The sequence below is a fragment of the Seriola lalandi genome, unplaced genomic scaffold (genome assembly GCF_002814215.2).
Source record: "Seriola lalandi dorsalis isolate HSWRI2012SDOR001 ecotype SW California unplaced genomic scaffold, Sedor1 jcf7180002054556, whole genome shotgun sequence".
In the NCBI taxonomy this organism is placed as follows: Eukaryota; Metazoa; Chordata; class Actinopteri; order Carangiformes; family Carangidae; genus Seriola; species Seriola lalandi.
Window position 1 is genome coordinate 1,001,142 of NW_019525109.1, and position 24,348 is coordinate 1,025,489.

Here is a 24,348-nt window from a genome sequence, read left to right on the forward strand (position 1 = left end):
TTTTTATGCCATGACGTTTTTTGACATTTTTATGCCTTACTATACTATGACATTTTTTGAAGTTTTTATGCCATACTATACTATGACGTTTTTTGACATTTTTATGCCATACTATACTATGACATTTTTATGCCTTACTATCCTATGACATTTTTTGACGTTTTCATGCCTTACTATACTATGATGTTTTTATAGTATAAGGCATAAAAAAGTCAAAGAACTTCATAGTATAGTATGGCATAAAAAGACATAGTATAGTAACGCATAAAAACGTCATAGTATAGTAAGGCATAAAAATGTCAAAAAATGTCACAGTATAGTATGGCATAAAAACTTCATAGTATAGTAAGGCATAAAAATGTCAAAAAACGTCATAGTATAGTAAGGCATAAAAATGTCATAGTATAGTATGGCATAAAAATGTCAAAAAACGTCACAGTATAGTATGGCATAAAAACTTCATAGTTTAGTAAGGCATAAAAACTTCAAAAAACGTCATAGTATAGTATGGCATAAAAACTTCATAGTATAGTAAAAAGTCATAGTACAGTATGGTACAGTATAGTATGCCTTACTATACTATGACTTTTTCGGCGTTTTTATGCCTTATTATATCATAAAAACATAATTGTATAGTAAGGCCTTATTATACTATGAAGTTTTTATGCTTTAGTGTACTAAGTCATACTATAGTAAGGTATAAAAAGACACAGTATAGTTTGGCATAAAAATTTCATACTGCAGTAAGGCATAAAAACATCATAGAGTGAAGGCCCGTCACCTGAGAGCGCCCGGGGCCCATCCACGTGCTCACCACACACAAGAGGGCCACTACAGATGACACAAAGGGAGGCAGGGAAAAGGACAAGGAGGTGCGGTGGAGGGAGGACAATAGGGGAGTGAGTGCAAGGACCCTTGTTTGTTGTTCCCCTCATCCATCTGTTTTCACCTGGGCTACTGAGGAGAATAGGTGCAACTTGCATAAGAGAAGGGTGAGCTATTATGTGAGCTGTGCTAGCGTCAATTAGCTAGCTCTCAATGTGTGAGGTGGTAGGGGTTACATAGCTCTCTGAACCTACTAGGTTGAAACCCGTGACCTTTTCATTGTGGGGCATAACCTGTGGCGCTACAACAAGCTAAGCCATTAGCGATGCTAGCTTAAATGCAGTGCAGACCATGGTCATTCTTAAAGCAATCATTCTTTTGAATATCCATATAATTTGTTGTTTATTGCAAGTTTCTGAAAATTAAAGCAACAAAACTTCAGCAGAAAACTCAAGGAGCAAAGTCATAACAAAACTGAAAAGAAACTAAATACCACAACAATAACCATTTACAGCTACAAAACATCCCAAAATAATAGCAGTCAATCAACAATTTGTTGTATTGCTACTTAAGTTGCTTTTGGCTCTCGCAAACGACAAGAGCATCAAGGTTTTAATAAACGCTATGCGTGCTTGAAAGAGCACACATTGCTAATACGGTTTTTCACTTAATAAGCCAATCAATACATTGAACATTAGGCCTCTTTTCTTAGACTCCAGGGGGGATTCCAGAGGGGCCAAATCAACAGGGACACACATTCACATGGACAATGCAAGGGGGCACAAAATCCCCATTGGGATTTTTTTCCAATGTTCGTTAATAGTAAAAGTTCATCCACCAGAAAGAGAATTTGAGGGTGGGGGGACGAGTGGCGATGAAGGGGGGATGAGGGGAGATCTTGACCCCTCAGCAGAGGGTTAACAAATTTGTGCTTAATGATTGGAGCAATGAATCCTGGGACAAAAGGTCTCCAGCCGAGGCTGGCAGCAAAGGGGTTACAGGCAGCGTTCATTCAAGCGTTCTGCCCGACATTTTGGGGAAAGCTGACCAGAGACGGACAGAAAAAATTCCATACGCTCTACGCCATAATTAATTCTTCCACCCTGTGATAACTATTGTCCTGAAACTGAAAATTACAGTTTTCAGGGGCCACCCCTGGCTAATTTCGTGGAAGAGGGAAAGCAGGGAGAGGAAGAAGGGAAAGGGGGTAAGGGTCATCCGAGAGTCATTTTTGTCGCTATCAAAGGCTCGGCTCGCTTCTGCTTCACTTGCTGGGCTTCATCTCTGCTGACAGGTGTATTGTTTCGCAAGGAGATATAAGCTCTGTAATCATCATTGGGTGGAAAGCATAACGCTCTTCGCTAAGCAGGACTAATTGGCTTTAGTTTTAACTAATGTTGCAGTGTGACTGCTAGGGACACCTTCTGTATCAAGGCTCAGCACTCTCCAGCACAATAACCGCTCAATTTAGCCCCGCGGTAACAAAACCTCAACTCTGCTAATGAAAATTGCTTATAAAATATAATGAACCTGTGCTCTCTTAATCAAATAAGATAACCGTTTCCCCTCCTCCCATAATAACCTATTAATTTAATTGGTCATGAAAGAATATAACACATCACTTACATTTAATTGACCTAGAAAGGAAAGTAGCAATTTGACGGAGACAAGCTAGCAGCTAGCATCGGCTAGCTGATGAAGCTGTACAGAAACGATTAGTTGCGAGGAAGAGTAGACATATTTCTGTCACCATCTCTCTCCCAGCTTCTCTCCCTCCTCCTTATTCCTTCCTCCCTCCTTCTTGTCATTTACTCTTTTCTCTCTAGCCATCTCTTCATCCGCCCCTCCCTCTCAATATCTACCCTTCTCTCTCTGTCTTTTTTTCTCCGCTGTCTACTTGTCTTCTATGCGCTTTGCCCGTCTCGCAGAGGATTCCTCTGGTGGCCCAATTACGAGATTCAGCAGGCAAATTGAGGCTGTTTAAAGCAAGGTCTGCTGGGAAGGCTAGCAGCTGCTGGAAAGAGGCTGCTTGGACACGGCGAACCAGCCCTCATGTTTACACACTTGCTCGCATAAACACAGAAACACACACACATGCCTCATTCTGAAAGCACAGCCTTTCTATTACCATGTCTCCCTGCATTTCAAACCTGAAAGATGCCATTCGATGTGAGATTTTCTGTTTTTGTTTTGGCCGTGGACATTTGTGACGGAAACAAGGGCGGCATATTTTCATCATGGCACGCACACGCACGCACGCGCATTCTGTGGAGGGTTAATGGTCTCTATTTTTGTAAACCGAATAAGTCAAATCCATTGGTCACACCTCTGGTGATGGCATATTTAATTTGGATCTAGTCAATTAGGCCCAGCTAAGCTCCATACCCTGCTGGCTACGTCCTCCATTTTGCACTAGTTTGTGTCCCCTCCCTGTGCCAGGAGTAATCCTATTACCATACACACACATGCACATACACACACACACATTCACAGTTATACAGACCCACACGTTTGTACGCGTGCACACACCCACACATGGCCAAATGCATATATTTCACATATGAATGTCTGTATATGGTATATATGCACCAACACAGGTATACAAACGCAGGTGTGTGCACAAACACAGACATACAGACACTTCTCTCACACACACACAAAACAATGATGTTTCAGAACGATTGGACCCTGAGCCACTTTATACACACTGTTCACTGTGACAACACCAAGCCTGTATACATCCAGAATTATGTGGGAGTCTATTTGGCCCTGGGGCGAGAGAGGGGGGGGGGGAGAGGAGGTGAGAGAAAGATAGAGAGAGGCAGAGAATTAAAGAGAAACAGAAAAAAGGTGTTTGTGAAAGAGAAAGAGACAGTGAGAGAAACCACAAAGAGGGAGTGAGACAGAGTGAGCATTAGACAGACATAGAAGGGGAGAGAGAGAGAGAGAAAAGGGGGGGGGGGGGGGGTACTCCTCTAGCTGGTTAGTGTGTATTAATGTGGCTCATGCATCAACAGCACCCCGGCAGATTTATGACACTTAAGGGGCGCTCACTTCTCTCTCTCTCTCCTTCTCCTTGCACCAGCGACGACTGCTTACATTTTTGCCAATCAGTCTGTTGCCATGGCAACGTCCTACCTGCCCCCGCCCCCTACCCCCCCTACCTCACCCCATCACCACCTCCTTTCCTTCTCATCACTCCTCTCCCCCCTTTTTGCCCCATTCTCCTTCTTTCTGTTTGGCACACACACACAAACCAAGAGTAGTTGTTTAACAGAAATACTGTGTGTGTGAGTGTGTGTGTGTGTGTACACCAAACCAGAAAACCTGAAAATTTTCAATTCAATGTACTAAGACGCTCAAAACACATCTGTATCAGTGATTATATGATTGTATATTGTATATGAGTATGTGTACATCAAACTGTCTGTTTTTCCCTTTTCTCCTCTGCTGTTCCTTCTCTCTTTCTCTTCTGGTTTTGTTTTAACCTGAAAAACATTCTCTTCTTTCCTGTCCTCCATGATTTGCAGGATGTTTAGTCCTGTAGCTACTGGATATGTGAGAGAGCTGCACACATGTGTGCGCACACACACACATTACATACACAGAGTTACAAGGCTGTGATCAAAGGCTCTTATCACCACACTGAGGGTGGGAGAGTTAGAGAGTTAGAGAGAAAAATCAGCCTGGCAAGAACAAGAGCCTGTTTGTAACAAAAACCCCATTTAAACACTGAGGGGGAACAAAGTACGAATGAATTATTCCTGAATATATCAGTACGGAGAAAAGACACTTAACACTACTTACGCATTATTTTGTAAGAGTATAAAATGCCAGAGATCATATTTTTAAACAAACACCTAAAAGCAGGTCCAAACCTGATGTGCAGTAAACATATACATGTATAATGTACCCCTGTTCAAATGTTGTAGACATGCCTCTGTTGATCTGATGTGTTAAATAAATGTGCATGTGCAAGTCAGTGTGTGTGTCAGTTTGGTTTTTACTTACATCCCCCTTTTGTGTTGCGATTGGCCGGACTGGGGCGGGGCTACATGTAGTGCCACTGACCTTCCATGCCCATGTTCATGCCCATTCCACCCATTGGTCCTGAGAGGGGATAGAGGGAGTGAATTTAAATGCAAAACCTTGGTTTATTTAAAGAGACAAGAAGTTCTTTAAGAAGTTAATCAACTGGAAGCAGGAACGTGTTTTCACACTGAAAGGGAAAACACTGAGGTAAATACCAGCGATGGTCTCACTCTGAGCAGAACTTGACAGACAACATAGCAGAGGAGCAAACTGGCTTAAATCTGGCAGAGCGAGGAGTGGTGAAGCGGGTGAGGAGGGGTGGATGGGGTGAGGTGAGGTGGGGTGGGTTAAGTAGCCTGGCAGTTTATCCAAACCTGCTGACTTTGAGTGGAGGGTGAGATAGGGTTAGAGACTTGAGAGAATCCCAGAAAACAGGGGATAGAGGAGGAGGAGAGGAGCTTAAGGACAAACTCTGGGATTAGACCTGATGGCGTGAGAGAGAGGGACTGAGTGCGAGGGAGTGAGGAAGGAGATGGTTGTGTAATGTGATTGACCACACCTGTTCTGGTTTGTGTGTCGAGGGAGTGGGAGGTATCTGTGTGTGTGTGTATGTACATTACGTGTGCCTGTGCAGTGTGTATCTTTATTGCTGTGTTGAGGGTGCACAAGCTGCACAGCTTACACTTAAATCACCACACAGTGACCATATAGCTTCCACTAAGTACTTGTGTGTGAGAAAAGACAAGGGGCATGCTGGTAGGATGAACCATAATCATGGCAGATGCTGCTGTATGAAACACACCGACACCTAGCGATATTGTTAGAAGATGAGAAAAGGTGAGAGTGAATAGATGAAAGAGATGAGACAGGAGTGAATCTGTACGAGGAAGGACTGATGAGGCAAGAGGGAGAAAAGGAGGACAAAGGCATGAAAATGAGCTAACGTCAGTAGGGAAAGAAAGGAGAAAAATGGGTAGAGAGAGGGAGGAAAGAAAGGGACAGACACGCAGAGAAAGCCTTACCAGGTGGTCTGATTCCCATGTGCTGCTGGCCGTCCATGACGAAGCCCCCCATCGGCTGGCCATCTGGATTGTAGGGAGCTCCTTGACTTACTGTGGATGGAGGAGGAGACAGAGGGTGGGAGGGAGGGATAGAGGGATTGGAGGGAGGGGATGGAGTGGTCAATTAGTGCTTTTAATTAAGGCTCAGTGGCCGAAGCGGGATCATCTGTTGGCCAGTGCACGCACAGGGAGCCGCCGTTGTCTCTCAACGTCATTCTGCTCCGTGTCTCTGCAGCCGGATCTACACTGTAAGCCCCTGGTAGACTTTAATGCGTCTAAATGCTCTAATAGGGATCGGACTGAGATCCAATGTGCACTTAAGACACACAAGGACTTTTGTTTTAAAATGTGGAAGACGTGGTAACGGTGATGACTTCTGATGATTTTTCTTTAAGGTTGTTAAAATCATGTTATTCCACACTTTCTGACAGTATCATACATGTTGTGTATCAATGCTTCAACCCTCATGTCACTGAGTGAAATATTCAAACCCCAAACTGTTTTATTTTTATTTTTTTATGGCTGTACCATTCAATCAAATGGAAATACTCAATGTTTTTGCATAATTTCATACACATTTCAAAAAACTTCAACCTGACATATCTGGTATCTTTGGAAACTCTAGCATCTGCACTAGAATTTAAAATAAAGTTCCTCTGGGTTTGGTTGCACGGCATGACTTGCCTACCAATGAGTAAGGTTTAAGCGGTGGCATGTGTACAGTTAAATTTTTCTCACCCGCAGAAGAAAGACGACGTTTTGAAAAGTTACTCCAAATATAAGAATTTATATATTTTCTTTCAGACGTTGTTATTTAATACAAAGGTAGTGAAACCAAATCCCTGCTACTTAAATAAATACTTACCATGACTTTTTATGTTGAACAAAATGACACTTTGGCACACACTGGTATGATTTCAGTATCCTTGATTATACATATGATCAAAAGAACAAAATGAACTCCAGGCTAAAGCTCTAATTGGTTTCCCTTTGTGACAACAATAAGTCATTCTTGCTGACGGGCCTCTGCTCCTACCTAAATGCTTTATCTAATAAATGCTGCCTATAACTGAGCAGCAACGATAAGTGAAACCTGATAGGGTTCCTCTTTTTTGCTCGCCTCCATTGTTCTGCTCTCATAGAAATCCACTTACCTTCGATTTAGGCTGTTTGGGGGTCAGTCAAGCAAAAGCAAGAACTCGGCCCCACTGAATGCCTTTGAACTTTACTGCGCCCCTAATGCCACCCTGACCTCTGACCCCTATTACAGGTAATAAAGTTTACGGCAGTCCAAACCAAGCCATGCACCAGGGGGACCGCTCACTCACTCCCCTCGCTCCCTGAAACAGCCACAAATAGGGTTGAGGTGGGGAGTTTAAAGGAGTGAGAGGGGGGTGGGTAAAAACAGGTCTGGAGCCAAAAAGCCAAACAACGGTCACCCAAAAAAAGAAACGGGTGTAGCTCTCTTTATGTTTTGGTTTGAGCCAGGGAGGAAGGGTTGAGTGTTTTTTTTCCTTTGCCTGGTTGGCAAAGGGAGGGGGGGGAGGGGGGGGTTAAGAGCAAACTTTACCGAGAACACAGAGAGTTTTGTTTATGGGCTAAGAAAAATAAATCCACTCATCGTTAACTCATTTTCAAATGATTATATTTTATAATTAATAAATAGTTTCTCACCCCAAATGGCACGTCAAAGTTGATTAATGGTTGTTGTTAATGTTGTAACGTTAATGTAACGAAGGGGACAGCCCCTGGAGGTTTTGGACATTCCAGGATGGGGGGGGGGGTTCAGTCCTGTATTTACCAGCTGAGAGGCCTCCGAGTGCATGGAGTGTGGACGGCTTTCGCCTGCGCGACTTGAATACAGTAACTATAGGAGACTTGCCTGCACGGTTTGACTGGTCAATCATGGGCTGGACTATTCTCCTCCTCGCGTTAATGAACCTGAAGCAGATGAAGAGAGAGGGAGAGGGCGGATTGAAAGAAGGAGGAAGAGGAGAGAGGAGAAGGGACAAAGACACAGAAGATCAGGGAAATATTGCTTACTAAGACATTGAAAATCTTGGCACACAGCATAAAAACAAACACAATGCCAAACCAGCCTCTTTCTCTTAGCTAACCATAACAGTGATATGGAGAAATTATTCTCCTCTAAGCAAACCTGAGCCCTAGTAAAGCCCCTGTAGAGCCACAGCGAAAGTCACATCTTAATAACCTTAACAACCGAGGCAGTTGTCTTTCAAAACGCAGAACTCCACGACTTGTGCAAACTTGCACAGCCTCAGTGTATACACAGTCACATCGACCTAAACACTGGGGTCTTTGTGGGGCGAGGCTTAACCGGGATTTTCTCTCTGCCTGTTTGAAACATGTCGACCCATCTCGCTTTGTTGGAGACGTTCCACCTCCCGACGAGCTGAGATTGCTGACTGTTTAACACACTTGGCTTCGAGCGCAGCAGTGTGGCAAGTGTTGCTGACAGAAACATGTCACGTTGCCACTGGTGCGAGGCATTGTTTTGGGTGATACTCTGTTAAGACAGGTGACCATGTGTTACTCTGTGACAGCAGGAGCTTTTTTTAGCGTGTGTGTGTGTGTGTGTGTGTGCGTGTGTGTGTGTGTTTTCACAGAAGCAGGATTTGGTACATATAGTCTTGGACCAACCCCTTTACCCCATGACCTCCAATAAAAGCACAGGGTCAGACCATTTATTGCGCATGCACACACACACACACACACACACACACCATTACTCATATTTAAATCTGCTACTCACTCATTTTCAACAGCACACACACGCACACACACTCTTAATCTCTCTCCCTCTCCTATGTCCATTCACACACATTCACGCCCTCGCCCAGGCAGCGCTCTGGCCTTGCTCAGCCTAACCCCTTGTGAAATGACCCTTTGACCTGTAATGACCCCAAGGAGAGAGAGCTTTTGGGGCTTCTGACTTGATTTATGTGTTCCTGCTGTTGCCCCACCGGACACTTCTATTTCATCTCTAAAAGGGGAGCATTAGCTAAACTTTAAGGAAACAATGGCGCTGCTACACTTGTGAAGCTGGAGAAAGGAGCGTTTCAAGGGGTCTAGGAGAGAAGAGCAGGAGGAACAGAAACAAAAGGACGCTAGCTGGTGGATCTGTTTGACTTCTAATTAAACCTCTTGTTTTATATCTCTTTAATATTCCCTCTCCAAATGCTTCGTGGTGCTCCCCTTCTCTGCCTGCTATCTCTCCTGTATCACCTTCTAAAGACAGAGCTGCAGGGAAATGACAAGAGTGGCGGAGACAGATAGCAAGAGAAAGAGAGAATGATTAGCAGCCTAATTGTTTCCCTGCATTATTTTTATATAATTGCTTTGTTATATCTTGTAAGCTGCTTTAGAAAAATAGTTAATTTTTTGACAGGAGTGCAAGTGGAGCTTTCCGCGTGATAAAACGATCTGAGGAAAAGAAAGAAAACAAGCGACAGGGATCTTGTGAGTCTTTCAGCTGAAGGCTTTGACAAATTTGTTCTGTATTTGTTATAATAAAGTAATTTTTTTTTGGGGGGGGAGCAGAAAGAGCCAGGGAGGAATGCGAGAATGCACTGACATGGCAGAGCACCATCAAATGAGGGAACGTCTGGAGTTTTATCACCAACACCCCCCCCTCCCTCCCTTCCTCCCTCACTACCCTGTTTTGTTGGGGGAGATATGGGAGGAGCAGCAAGGGAGAGAGGGCAAGGAGGGTTGAGGAGGCCTGAGCATTCCTTTAACTCTCCTTTCCACTCCTCTTCTCTCTTCTCATGGTCCTATATAGTAGGATGAGGTCAATCTGAGGCCAGCGCTGGCTAACTGTTGACCTCTCCTTCTCTTCACCTCCTTCCTCGTCTTTTATTGCTGTCTCCTCGACTCAGTTCTTCCTCTTTCTCTCTAACTTTTCTTTCTTTCCTCTTTATTTCTCTCCTGCAAAACTTAGTTCCTCCTTCCGCTACCCTCAAAGATACACTGATGCAACAAAGAGGGTTGTTTAGGCAATAGGTGTGCACGTCTCAGAAAGTCAGGCATGTGTTCCTGGTACAGTTGAGCTCAGGGAGAAATCCAACTTCACGTGACCATCCAGAAATATGGCAGCAGTGCTTATTTGCTCTAAGGATTAAATAGACTATGTATCAGCGAAGTAATAATCCTACCATCACTGCAGCTCCTAGCCCGACAAGTGCTGCTACTACTCCTAAAAGAACATATACAGTGACTCTCATACCTCCCTCCCTGTCCCCCTCTGTATCTGTTTCCTTCTCCTGCTTGCTCCCTCCTTATCATTCCTTCCCTGTATGGTGGAAACTGGCAGTCCACCTCCCAGCAATGAACCCACTCTCTAACCCACAAAACCCCCTCCTCCTTGCAAAAACTCTCGCTGGTTTCCTGTCCCCTTCGTCCCCATATCTGAGGCCAGATGCACCATGGGGGCTGGAACAAAGGATAAAATGCCTCTCATAATAGCAGCCAGGGGAACGGAGCGATGGAGAGCGGGAGAATGGGAGGGAAGGAGGAGTGAGAGAGTGAGAGGGGGGGGGGGGGCAAAGGGGCTCTGGTCTGCAAACCAGACACTCTTGCTGTGACCGTTAATAAGCTAACAGAGAGAGAGACTGTGAGAGAGGGAGAGGTTGGGGTGAGGGAGAGAAAGGAGGGGAATCAAGAGAGAGGAAATAAGAAAGGGAGAAGATTCGCAGAGATAAAGAGTGATGGAGGGACGGAGAGGAGAGAGAGAGAGAGCGGGAGAGCGGAGAAAAGCGGAGCTCCTCTATTAGGGGAGTGAGGCTTCACCTTTGCACGACCCCTGGGTGCTATAGGGCCAGTGTTTATGGCCTGTTCATTCCCCTGCCTCCCATCACAACACAATGAGCTGCACTATTCAGCTCTGCTCAGTGTAACAATAGCTGGGCTATTTTGGCGTGACACACCACTGGTGGTACGCCTAAAGTTGGGCAAAAACACCGAAGGACAAGAGGGAGGAAGGAAAATTACTTGAAATAAAATTTGGCCTCGTGTAGTTCAGCCAATCCAGCGTGGTACGAACTCTGCCAAGGGTTTGATTCCCACCGTGGGCACACGTGCTTGACACATGCACCCATGGTAAAGTGGATCAAAAAACATGTCAGCCATATGTTATTCCAGAAACTGACGTCTGTTAAAAGTCATGTAGGGAGACTGGGTGAATTTTATTCTTTGTTGTTTTGCCTCCAATCTATTACTCCTTCTGAGATTGCTAATGTCTGGATTAATCCTCCCGTCCCTCTCCCTCCTTCTCTGGAAAGAGTGGAACTGATTGCGACGGCGTCTGCCAAGCCCTTGCTAATGTCCTATTCTCATTACACCCGAGACACGCACACACATACACAGGCACAGTGAGCCGAGGCAGCCGCACACAGGTGTACACGAAGCACACGTGAAATGCCCAATTAAAAGCAAGAAATTGTCTTTTTCATCAGCTGCCTTTGATGCGTGACCAATTAGGGGATAATTTAATAACGAGCAGTGGAAAGATGCAGATTGGATATACAAAAGGTTACTCTGCGAGCTCGTTGATTTAAATTCATGTGGAGTTCTCAATTTCTGTGGCACACATACTCACACACACGCACACCTCCTGAGCCCACTACCAATATTATATTAGTAATATGAGACACACTGAATCGCACCAACGTGCACATGCACATACTGTATATACACACACGTCCTCTGCACTCACTCCCAATATTACATTAGTAATCTGAGAGAATGTGCGCACACGTGCACAGGCCTACACACACTTCGCATTTATGGACAACTGGATATTCCAGCATAACACACACTCATCAAGACCCGCCGTTGGATGTCAGCGCATGCCGACAGAGGTTTACATGCATATTCAAATCCGAGAGCCGCTTAAAATAACTGTGTAACCACACGCTCCTCCTGGCTGCCAATCAATGTGATTTAAAAGCAGTAAAAAGAAAGCGAGCTCCTGACGGGTAGAATCATGTAGCTTATCATCAGGTTGTCACTGCGCGGCCAGCATCGATTGTCTGCTGCTCAACCACAATTAACGCCTAGCCCATATATCCTTCCTTCTCACTGGTGAACACACACACACACACACAGACACACACACACACACACACACACACACACACACACACAAACTTAAACAAATTTCATTGTTTCTTTGTAAAGAACTTGTAGCCAACCATGTTTCTAGAGAAGTGATTTCGACATAACTTAATGCTGCATAAGATAATTATTAAAAAAACTAAAATTAAACAGAAGCAGTTGATTTGCACTTGTGCACCCACACAAATACAGTTACCAGCTATAAATCAGGAGATAAGCAATCGTACAGCAAGTTAGAGCTAACACACACACACACACACACACACACACACATACACACACACACACACTACATTTCAATCCTATTGCTGTGTCACACATTGTATCCCTGCAGAACTTTATTATCCTGTCCTGTTTCCCAGCACATCTCCATCTTCTTAAGTAATTAGTTATTTTATTATAGAGCTCACATATTCTCTTACGTGCAGCAGGGGGTGGCAATGCATTCATGTGCACGTACCTGCATACTGAGTGTGTGTAAATGTATGTGAGCGTGCTGCATGTGGGTGTGTGAGGGAGTTACAGTTATGAGTTTCTTCCCTTGTTCTGCTCAGCTGACAAGTTAACTCATAAATCACCTCCTTCTCTTTTCCCCACATCCATCCCTGCCTCCCTCCCTGCCTCCCTCTCTCCTCCTCAGTGTCGTTCTCAGGTCAGATACTTGGATTAGATGCTTCAGATTAGTGTAAATAAACCAACGCAGCTGCTTGCAAATCAAATCCACAAACAGTTAAGACATGAGGACTGTCTCTAACACTGAATACAAAAATGCAAATGTCACTACTTTTCCCATTGGCTGAAACTGTATTGCATCACATTCATAGTGTTTGCATGATTTGGATGTAAAACCAATACTGCTAAAACAATTTAGACAGTATTCAAAACACTCAAGAGTAAATTCCCAAGCACTGTTGTGACATGTCTTGGTATTATGTTAGGATGTGTAAATCTTCTCTTGAGTAAAAATGATCTCATCTTTTTTTTTTAATAGTTGTTTCTAAGTCTTTGCTATGATGGAGATGTAGATGAAGAAAGATTATTTAGAGCCATGGTAACAAGAGTTTTAGTTTTGTGTGAACATTTACAATAAATAAGTCGACTTGTGACCCCTCAGCTCAGGTCACTGCCTTAGTATGGACATGAGTGAGGATTTCAACCGAAAGAGAGGAAGAAAATAATTGAGAGGAAGAGAAATATATGTTTTTCTTTCTTGTCAGGATTATCTTGGGACCATTTGAATCGGTCCTGACCCCAGTTTGGGAGGAATCTTAAGCTTTGAGTTGAGATGTGGATTGTGCAAAAAAGCCATACCTAATATTGTGCAAAGACACTATTCTTTCTAATTTCTCTGTGCAGCCTTCAACAGGTACAAAAACCTGCATGCACACACACAGTTACATCCTGCTACGTGCGCTCACTTGTCAACGAGTAGCACCGTTCTCACTGGTTTTGCCAAGGCTGCTCAGACCGACCAAACAGCTTCAAATAGCTACAGGTTTTAGGTTTATAACACTCCTACACACAAAACAGGCAACCAGGCTCATTCCCATGATCCTTCCTGTTTCTCAACGTCCTCCTCCTATAGAAAAAGCCTGTGTATATATTACTTTGGAGTTAGTTATAGCACTGTGACAAACAAGACAAAAACATAAACGCATGTTCACACACACATACACACACACGCGCACACACACACACACACGAGACCGACAGTAGACAGGGGCCCTGTGTTTTCAGTCACCAATATATATATATATATAAGTCTTTATTGGCAGGCAAACAGTTCCTGAACCATCTCCAAATGCAGGCACAGACACACCCACTGACATATAGACGTTCAGTACATGCAGGTCTGCTGATCCAGCTCCTAATAACATGAGGTGGATTAGTTGGATCCAGAGCCACATATGGAGGGAAACATAAGAAAACTGTGAAATTTAAAAGGAGCTTTAGAGTGAGAGCAGCCATGGGGTCACTTAATCCCCATTACTGCACACACATAAAATACAAGTATGTAAGCACACACACACAAACACACACACACACACACACACACACACACACACACACAAACACACACTCAAACACAAAACACACTGGAGAAGAGCTCAGTGTATATGTGTATTTAGTGTGTATGTGTGTATCCATGACAACCAGGTGCCTCACAGAGTTATAGAGAGGAAATGTTGGCCACATACATGAACTCATTGGCTGGGCTGGCTTCACAACACTCACTGACTTCTAAATAGGATTTGCCAAAAGGCAAAACATAAACAGAGGGTGGGCGAGAAAGGGAGAGAAAAGTTCTGAATACAAAAGACAAAGATGAAAAAACATTTAGAAATAAAGAGAGAGAGAATAAGAATAAGACATCAGAGAGGAGTGTGAAGCTGTCACATACGACGTCTGTCACTCTCTTTATCTCTGTTCCTGCTTCCCTTCACACACATTCAGACATTCTTGGACTCAGTTAGCCAGTCATCCATCAATGCCAGCCAAGCCTGACTTTACCCAGAAACAACATGGCTGTCCCGTGCTGCCCACTCCACAAACACAACATTGGACAGAGCCCGTGTCCTTTAGCCTTTGGGGTTGGAATCGAAATGTGTGTATGAATGACTGTGTGATGCTCTATCTGTATGTGCACATGTAGGAGCTCTATTAGCAATACTCGCCACGTATGTGTCTTTGGGAGGGGTATGCAAATGTATTTGCATGTAAACACACACACTTAGCTACCCAAAAAAAAAAAGTCACACACACACACACACACACACACACACACGCACACAGACACAGAGATGACCACAGTGTCACACAGAGCCAGTATTGCTGACAGGGCTTGCAGTGGGGACTGCTGCAAACACAGTGGTTGACCTAAATCCCCTCACACTACCCGTGTCATATCCTGTCTCTGCGCGTGTCACTTCCCCCCGCTGGCTCACAGCAGCCATCACTATGGGGATCCCTCTGAGTGCCCAGAAATGAGTAAAGGCAGTTTCAAGGCAGTCGACATCCACAGTCAGCAAACACCAAAAGGAGAGGAGGTTTTTTTTTTGCAGATTTACATGCTTCCGTTAACCTATTAGCTCAAGTGCTAAAAAACATTAGTATACCATATATATTATAATAATAATTTTATCAATTTCACAGGCATCGCTAAGGCTTTATGATGTATTTTAGAACAATCCCTGATTCAGTTCAGTCTGTTAGCCTCATCGTTTTATGCTTTGTCTCCAAATCCCTTACATAGAGCCATCACTTATCTTAATTGCATGACATCACTGTCAGTCTTCTGCCTGTTAATTGTAGGGCTAGGTGTCCTATTTTTCCTAGATATTTAATTTTGGCACAAAACACTTGCTCGGCGTCCCCGCTGGTTCACTTCACAACAGCGTTTGATCAACTCTATAAAACATCAGCGTGAGAACAACAACTGACTGATGGTGGCGAGTAAGACAGCGACCATGTGTGCTTCGACACAGACCCCAGCATTCACGTTCTGCCGCCTTTCATGTTTTGGACCCCCCACCCCCCCTCCCACTTTTGTACTACAAAAGGAGGTTGAAAAGCAGGGGAGAGGAGTGGGGAGAAAAGAGGAGGGAATAAAAAAAAAGACAGAGAGAGAGAGAGGCGAATGAAGAGAAATGCAGGTTTGGCCGCGGGCAGCGTGCTGTGATGTAAGAGAAACAGAGAGAGTAAGAGGAAGAAAGGGGGAGGAAGGGGGGGAGGAGAGATGGTGTTCGGTTCACAGAGTGTCTTTGCACATGGACACCTATATGTGTGGAAGCACACCCACACGTCTACACACATTTCTGTTGACATAATACAGTAAAGACAGGGTCGTGTCTGCACAAGCTAAAGATTCCTGTGAGAGGCTATTGGTAGCAACACACTTCAAACTGAGGGAGAAAATATTGTTCTTGACATGATTCTCACTTTTTAACTCAGTGTTGAAATCTGAGGGTGAGGTCATATCTAGTATATCTAGTGTCTGTTCATTTGTGTGTGCGAGTGTGTGTTTGTGTGGTATTTGCTGTAATGTCGGGAGTTTCAGGCTGAAGCAACTTGACAGAGCTGCAGTGTCTGAAACAGGCTTTAGGGCATGGACTGAAACTGGGCCTGCTAATTCCAAAACACACACACACACACGCGCACACACACACACACACACACCTCAGAAGGCTTTCTGTGAACAAGTTCCAGCATCTCTCTCTCTCTCTCTCTCTCTCTCTCTCTCTCTCTCTCTAGCTTTTCAACATACTGAATAATACAACTCATCTCACCCTAACCTGTTTGTCTGTTGCTCATATTATTTAAAGGGGAATTCTGCCTCATTTATGTCGTATTGCTCATCACTTCTAATGCCTCTGATAGCATTGTACTCACCAAATCAACTGCTTAAAACTTACAGCTAACAAGCAGAGGGTTTTTTTTTTTAATAACATCAGTTGATAATAAAACCCTAAAGTGATTGCACACAAACACGTTGGAAATAATTCAGCACTGCACAAGAAAACTGTGCATGCACAACTATGGCAAGTAGGTCAAAGTTGCAGCAGGGTTTTGGTCTGTAAAGGTCCTCGAGCGAAGTTTACAGCAGACCGTCAGGGTAATCCTTTCACTGTTTCCTCTTCCGTGTGTTTAGGACCTGTCTGATCATCTGACTCGTCCTGCCTGTCTTCGTTTCAGCTTTGTCACAGCACAGTGTTATCATAACTGCCAAAAAACAATGGGCCATCCTGAGAGAATGAGACCCAAGTAGTAATAAACCAGAATCATCCTTTAATTTGATTCGGTATGCTTCATTAGCATTAACATGGCATGTACCAAATGATCTTAAACTATGGGAATTTGTGATTAAAAATAATAAACAGGAAGTGTTACTTCTCCGCCCATATTACCGCGTTCTTTTTTTTTCTCTCACTCCACCCCATTTCTCTTTCCTCCTGTCAGTCACTTGCTCTCCTTCCCTTCGCTCACCTCTGCTTGTCCTTTCAGAAACCTGATAAGAGACGTATATGTACGTGCCACACTGCTCCTTCCTAAGTAGCCTCAATGTCCATCCACTCTGCCCTCTTAAATACTACCTCTCTCTCTTTCTCTCTCCCTCACTGTTTCCCCCGTCCATGCTTTTAAGACGTTCGTAAAAGGAGGTCTTATTGACAAAACAATCGCTCGGCGAGGCTTAAACACTGCCTTTAAAGGGGCATTATTAAATTGCAGGCAGGAAGGGGAGGGGCAGCCAACAAGGGAAACCTGATGACCCTGCCATCGATTTTTACATCACCGGAGCGTTAGGAGAACTTAGCACAGAGATACTGACTGTAGCCGGAGAAAGAGAAAGTCGACAGAGAAAGGAAGACCTTTTATATGTCACGCTTAGCTGCCGGCCGTATTAAGGGTGGTTTAAATGTGTGAGCAGGTAAAGGGCTGCATTGTTCAAGGACACTCTGATATTATGGCTGCTGTTAGACCTAAATGTGGAACACGCTGGTACCTTTTATGATCTGATTCCTGCCTGATTTCTTCCTTTACTGATCCGTATATATCCTATATTCATATCACATATGGTAGAAAAATCAGTCATGGTGCTGTCTCATCTACAGATTTTAATATTTGTCACAAATCTCTGTGACACATTATCCTAAGCTTTGGACTAGCTTACATCTTAGGTAAGTTTAGTTTGTTGTTCAGGTTTGAAAAGGTTTTTTATCATTAAACGATGGTGTAATTTAGTTCAGGGTAAAGTTTTGACTTTATGTAGTGTATTTACATAGGCTCTTTCACTGGCACACTTTCAGGCAACTCTGGGTCTGCTCCCATGCTACCTATGTGTCTATGCATCGCTCAGTAAGAACTGGAAACTGGAAAAAGAAATGTCATTGCTTTATCTTAACCTGGTTATGAGTCTTGAGTTTTAGTTGTTTTTACATTGTGTCTGCTGTTGTGTGTTCTGTCTGCAACTTTGTGGTTTTATTTGTGCTGCTGCCTGTCTTGGCAAGGTGTCTCTTGAAAGAGATTCTTAATCTCAATGGGACTTTCCTTGTTAATTAAAGGTTGAATAAATACTACAGATATTTATTTTGAGTAACGAAGTTGGACTGCAAATACATGTAAGATTTGTGTGATTTTAAGAAGAAACAATAATTGTCACTCAATCTTTCCCAGGCTACTTAGCCTCCTGCCTGTGAACATGGCTGCATTGGTTTACTTTATAACACAATTACCTTTCTTTTTTCTCATTCTCATAATGAGATGTTAACAATTAAAATCTACAGCATGACTTTCAGTTTGTCTTGAAGTAAAATACTGACTTTTCTTTGCCTATTTAACTTTTCACTTGGTATTTTAAAGAACACTTTTGCTTATATGACAATATATTTAATGGATATATAATATGAGGGTATGAGCATAAGTAATGTGTATGTTTGTTTCATGTGGTGACTCATCTGTGTGCGTCTGGGTGTGTGGAAACACTCTTTGTGTGGATACCTTATGTGTCTAGGAGGTGTGTGACTTTGCATTAATGTGTGCGTTTCTGCTGTAAAGAAAACTATGCCGGGATGTGCCCGAGTATTTGCATTTGGGCATGTACAGTATTGTGTGTACATTCTCTATATATGATTCAGCTTTGCGAATGTGAACGTGTATTACCACACACAGAGACAGACACACACACTTGCTCCATTCAAATTGAGATTCCCTGGTGCAGAGTATTTCTGCCAATAATTCATGAGTGATCTGCGCCCCTTGCCGGCCTTTAGCATTTTTATTTAATCTGCTGAGCCCTACCGCGTGCTCGCTCATCAATAATACACACCGACATGTGTGTTAACACATCTATGGTGTGTGTGAGTGCGTGAGAGAGAGGGAGTGAGGGAGGGAGAGAGAGAGAGAGAGAGTTGTTATTATATATGTGAAAGAAAGCACATTACAGATATGTGAATAAAGAGATTGTGTGTGTGTGTGTGTGTGTGTATGAGAGAGAGAGAGCGAGAGAGGAAAGGAGAGTGTGTTCATAATGTTCCGTGCAGTAACATGTGACAGGATTGCACTATGCGTTTCATTTGTCAGTGGTACATGTTTTTCATCGTTAGGTCTTCCCCTGTTGGGACAACAAACATGGATGACCCACGGTTCATCTGCGGCCATTCGATGTGAATTCAATTCACTTCTGATGGTCTGCGTATGACCGTGTAACACACTCCCAGTAAGTGTTTTATGCTTTCTGAAGTCCTCTTTGGCTTGATTTCACAGTTGTAGACCTGATTTGGTGCAAGTGAACGCATGAGAAAATGTGTCTGTGTGTGTGTGTGTGTGTGTGTGTGTGTGTGTGTGTGTGTGTGTGTGCATGTGCAAGAGTGTGACTCTAAGAGAATTTAGACATGCACACATTTGTGTATAAGTGTGTGAGCGAGTGTGTGTTTTTCAACAGCACTGACAAACAGAATCACAGCTCGGGAAATTGACTTCAACAAATCAGTGGGTCAGGAGGTAACATCACCGGGGGTTGCTATGGAGACACCCAATGACGGGGCTTCCCAATCAGCACAACAACACGCCTGCGAAATGGCAGTTCCCCTAACATAACCTCTCTCTCTCTCTCTCCTTCTCTCTCTCTCTCGCTCTCTCTGATTGTCTCTTTTTCTCTCTCTTTCTTCTCCATCGTCTCTTTTCTGTCTCCTCTACCTCCATCTCTCTTCCTCTGCATCACTCCGTTCTCCCTTTTTGTCCATTTCTTTGTCTTTATCTCTCTGTCAACCCATCTTTTCACTTTATTGTTTTCCCTCTCAATCACCCTTCCATGCCACAATGTACTGCTCGCTCAAACAACCATGCATGGAAATATGCCTGTGGACAAGCGTATACACGCACACACACACACACACACACACACACTCAGACACACACACACACTTGTATACAACAAAATGTGAGGGGGCAGCGGGATCCCAGCATGCAGGGTTTAACAGCTAATACCCCTTAGATTAACCACCCCCGGTTCCTCTCTCTCTCACTCTCTCTCTCTCTCTCTCACACGCACACACACACTTACACACAAACACACAACATCTTCCACAAACCAAGATTAACCTCCCACGATTTACACAGTGTGTGTTGGTCTTGCACAAATACACACACGCACACACACCTTCGGGGTGTGTTGCTATCCCCCTACCAATAAAAATAACAAACAGAATGAGAGCACACAGTCAGCCTTAAGTGACCAAGCTACTGTTCATGTGACTGTCTGTCTGACTCACACAAACACACACACACACACACACACACACACACACACACACACACACACACAGCTTGGCTTTATCTCAGCTGTAAGAATTGATCCCCCATAGATTTCAGAGAGGTCACGTGATTTGATAACCCCGACAGGATTCCCTCTGGTCAGGAGGCCTTTTACTGCCCGCCTGTGTGTGTGTGTGTGTGTGTGTGTGTGTGTGTGCATTGTTTTTGGCCCGGTATAAAATGAATTCTCCATAGACTGATACACCATACCCTAATCTAACGTCTGTCTGTCTCTGAGGTCTCAGATTGAACAATGGCTGGGAATAATGTTAACATCATTAGACTGCTGGTAATGGGGATTTATCGTGTCTCATCTCTTTCTCTCCCTCTCTCCTTATCTTTCTCTCTTTCTCTTCATCTCTTTTTCACTCTGTCTGGCTCTTTAACTCCCTCTCTCCTGCTGCTGCTCTTTGCCTTTCTGCAGTCTCCACTTTCATGCTCGTACCTACCAACTGACTGATACTTTCAAGGATTATTTTAAGGGCCGCTCAGATCAAACACCCTCTGCCTGGGCCCTGCCTCAGTTACCCAGTCTCCAGCCCATTTAATTAGACATGGCTAATAACACTAAGCATGTGCTGATAGCCATCTCTCTGATAAGACTAGCCGCACAAGGACATAGGGCCCCTTTCTACCTTTAACAGTGCTACCTAAGGTTAAAACGGCTAGTTAGCAACCTTATTTTATGGCCACGGCCAGTCACGCTTGTGCCCAATTAACAGGCTAGTTGGCACTTAGAGAACATTAATTGGCAAAGGCAGGTTAGCAATCAGGCTATGTACCTCTACGATAGGAGCCTTGCTAACAAGGATAACTTCACATGCTACTTTTATTAAGAAAAAAGTACTTAAAAATAATGTGTAAGAGGATATATGGTCCGTCAACACCCAATAAAATGACTTTCAAGAGTAATGATCAGAGGAAAATAAGCAGCTGCTGCTATAATGTAATGAGACAAAGTAACTGCATGTTACAGTCATTTTTTGGTTTCTAGATTAAAGTGGAAGTAACTGCACGACTATGTCAGAAAAATGAACTTTTAGGATAAAAGTTAATAAATGCTAGTTTTATCACAAGTAAACAGTGAGCGAGATGTTCTCATTTGATTTAAACAAATGTAAAAGGTGCTACAAAAACCCACAAACCCAAAAATAAGTCAGCCAAAGTAAAATCCTATAATTAGTCTCAGAGCTACCACTTTTCCAGTAATCATTCCTGTATAACTTGTGCATGTTGGATGTTTTTATTGGATGTTTTCAGAATGTAGTTTGACTCTTAATTAACATGGATGCTCATGTTTGGGCTGAGTTAGGCTGTTGGTCTGGAAAATCACTCCAGGCCATATCTCTTTAGATGGATTGATCTAGATGAGGATGATTCGGTAAGTGGTGTGTGTGTGTCTCTGCGTGTGTGAGTGAGGGATGAAAATAGGGGTGGAGTGGAGGCATTAATTCCAATCATTAAGAACTGGGATAGCCTGGGGGGTCGAACCCCTGAAATCGACTACATGTAAACTCTGAAAAGACTTACCAGTTGTTCACTTGTAGGATGGTGAGGCCTGTGTCTTGCGCCAGCTGTTTCTTCTGTTCTTCTGACGGGTAAGGATGCTGCAGGAGACAGAGACAACTCGTATGAGAAAAGGCTGACCACGAATTGTTTAATGAAGCTTCTTGTTAAAATCAGGGGTCTGATGTGTTTTTTAGTAGAGAGAGAGAGATGTTGCAGGGCACAGGTTACACACACACACACACACACACACACACACACACACACACACACAAAACCATACTGCATAATGAGAGGTAGAAAATAAGACGTGTGCTCATGCTCACTGGTGCGTAGGTGTCAGCATGTGACTGTGGCTATGTCTATCTGAATGTATACTGTAAGCATGTGTGAGTGCGTGCACGTTAACGTGCCTCTCTCCCCCCAATCATTAATGGAATATGAAATCTTGTAATTAATGGCAGCCAAAAAGGCAAGCCAATTAGAAAGTTAAGTGAAGTGGAGAACCAGCTCTGGTAATTAGGCAGCCTCTTACACAAATATATTCGCGTCGACCGTCCCCCTTTCACCTCGCTGCATATGTAATCAGTGAGCTGGGAATATGTAATGTTAACCCGATGGAATACAGACAACAGAATGTAAAATCTCTTGTCTTTATTGCTGCTGGTTGCTTTTATCCTTATTGCAGTTGGTGCAATAACATGACTCTGTTAAGTTTGCCACTTTGCTGGAATCATTTCTCCGGGCACAGATTGTAAGAAACCTTAAGTACAGAGAGCTTAGGTTTCATTATTTTGAAAGGACCACCAGCTTATAATAGAAACAGGAATTTCCCCAAAATCACACATTGCCATGTCAGCAAGTAATTTAATCTAATTTTGAGTCTTTTAAATCTTAAATGTCTGCCACTGGGAGGGTAACTATGTTACACAGTGTAAATCAATTTAATCTTTCATTTAGTTTTTATCTTGTCTTAACTGTCTACATTTTTTAATCAGGCCTCATCACCTTGATATTAGAGGCTGTCACTTTTTCAGGGATTTGTTCAAGATTAGGGAAAATGATGATTTGCACTAATACAAGATAGATGACCTTTTCTATGATTATTTCTATTTATTTGAAGGCTCATAAATATGACAGATGAATACACGATAAACAACTATTCAGCTGTTGGAAAGACAAACCAAACTGACCCAATGTTTAAATATGAAGTACTCACTCCATCCCTTCCCCGAGCAGACAGCTGACAACAGTTAAAGTTGAGCCACCTGTTTAAATATATAGAATGAATAAATTGGATAAATGTGAACTTGGGGAGTGTGTTGATTTATATTAGAGTGGGGGGGGGGATCCCAGATGCACGGAGCCTTGTTCATGGAGGACAATGTGCTGTTCATGACTGAGACAAGACATGGACTGTGCTGAACACCATAGGCAGGCCATAAAAGCGGAGGAGAGGAGGGAGGAGCAGAGGAGCGAGGGGGAGAATAGATTGTTGAAGGGATAGCACTAACTGGACAACTATGTATATTGCAAAATGCTATGTATACATTTAGGAAAGAAAGAAGAGATACATGAATAGATTTAAAGTTCAAGACGATCACGAAATACGGCTCAATGATCCATTCTACTAAAGTGTTTTCCCTTTGCCAACCAGAGGTGTGAGTCATACCCACTGATTTCTGTCACATTACAGAGAAGTACAGTTTTCTAATTCTCCACGTCTGCTGCGTCATTTCAAACAATAAATGACAAAGGAAAAAAGATATTTTAGGAAGATAAGTTTCGAAGGAGCAGCAGCCATTCACAGAAGTCTAACCCAGTGATTCCATCAATACCAACAATTCTCTGTCTTTATTTATAAAATAAAACTTGCAAATCCTTGAATTTATATATTTGAACGATAAAAACCGACTATACAAGACAACACCCTCACATTCATTCAGTTATCATTGCACGTTATGCTGACCAGCAGTAGTTGCCACTCATATGGCTTCTGTATAGTACGTCTACCAAGAACACACACAGACACAGACACACACACACACACACTAAATAGTCAATCAGACGTGCAAAATCAGTGCGGCGCCAGTGTTTTCATTTTTTCATTACAGTTTTTTCGGCGCATAATGAGCAGGATTGTGTTTAATACTGGGACAACCCAGCAGAGAGAGAGAGTAGACAGATTTTTCTTTTCCCAGCCTTCCCTTGTCCATGTGATTGGTTGTGGGGAATGGGAACACAAGGAGGCTAATTTCACGCGCTAAGTTATAATTGCATTGTTGCCTCTGGCCAAATGTGTGTCCACTTCTCTTCTACAACCATTTTTGTGTGTTTGTATTCATACGTGTGAGTTATCTGTCCACTCATATACTGTGTGTGTGTGTGTGTGTGTGTGTGTGTGTGTGTGTGCGCGCGTGCGTGTGTGTGCAAGTGTCTTCCATACTGCAGACTGATCAGATAATATCAGAATTAAAAT

At 43.3% G+C, this 24,348-nt stretch overlaps 1 protein-coding gene across 1 annotated transcript in view; it reads right to left on the reverse strand.

Annotated features, from left to right (window-relative positions):
- The window catches only part of meis1b (Meis homeobox 1 b), an 88,007-nt gene that overhangs the window by 7,571 nt on the left and 56,088 nt on the right, over positions 1-24,348 (reverse strand). Inside the window, exons 9-12 of the mRNA XM_023415729.2 lie at positions 21,894-21,970; positions 7,801-7,859; positions 5,880-5,969; positions 4,837-4,935 (exon numbers count right to left, since the gene is read on the reverse strand). Coding sequence (XP_023271497.1) covers positions 4,877-4,935; positions 5,880-5,969; positions 7,801-7,859; positions 21,894-21,970 — 285 coding nt within the window. The 3' untranslated portion in view covers positions 4,837-4,876. The remainder of the gene's footprint in view (positions 1-4,836; positions 4,936-5,879; positions 5,970-7,800; positions 7,860-21,893; positions 21,971-24,348) is intronic.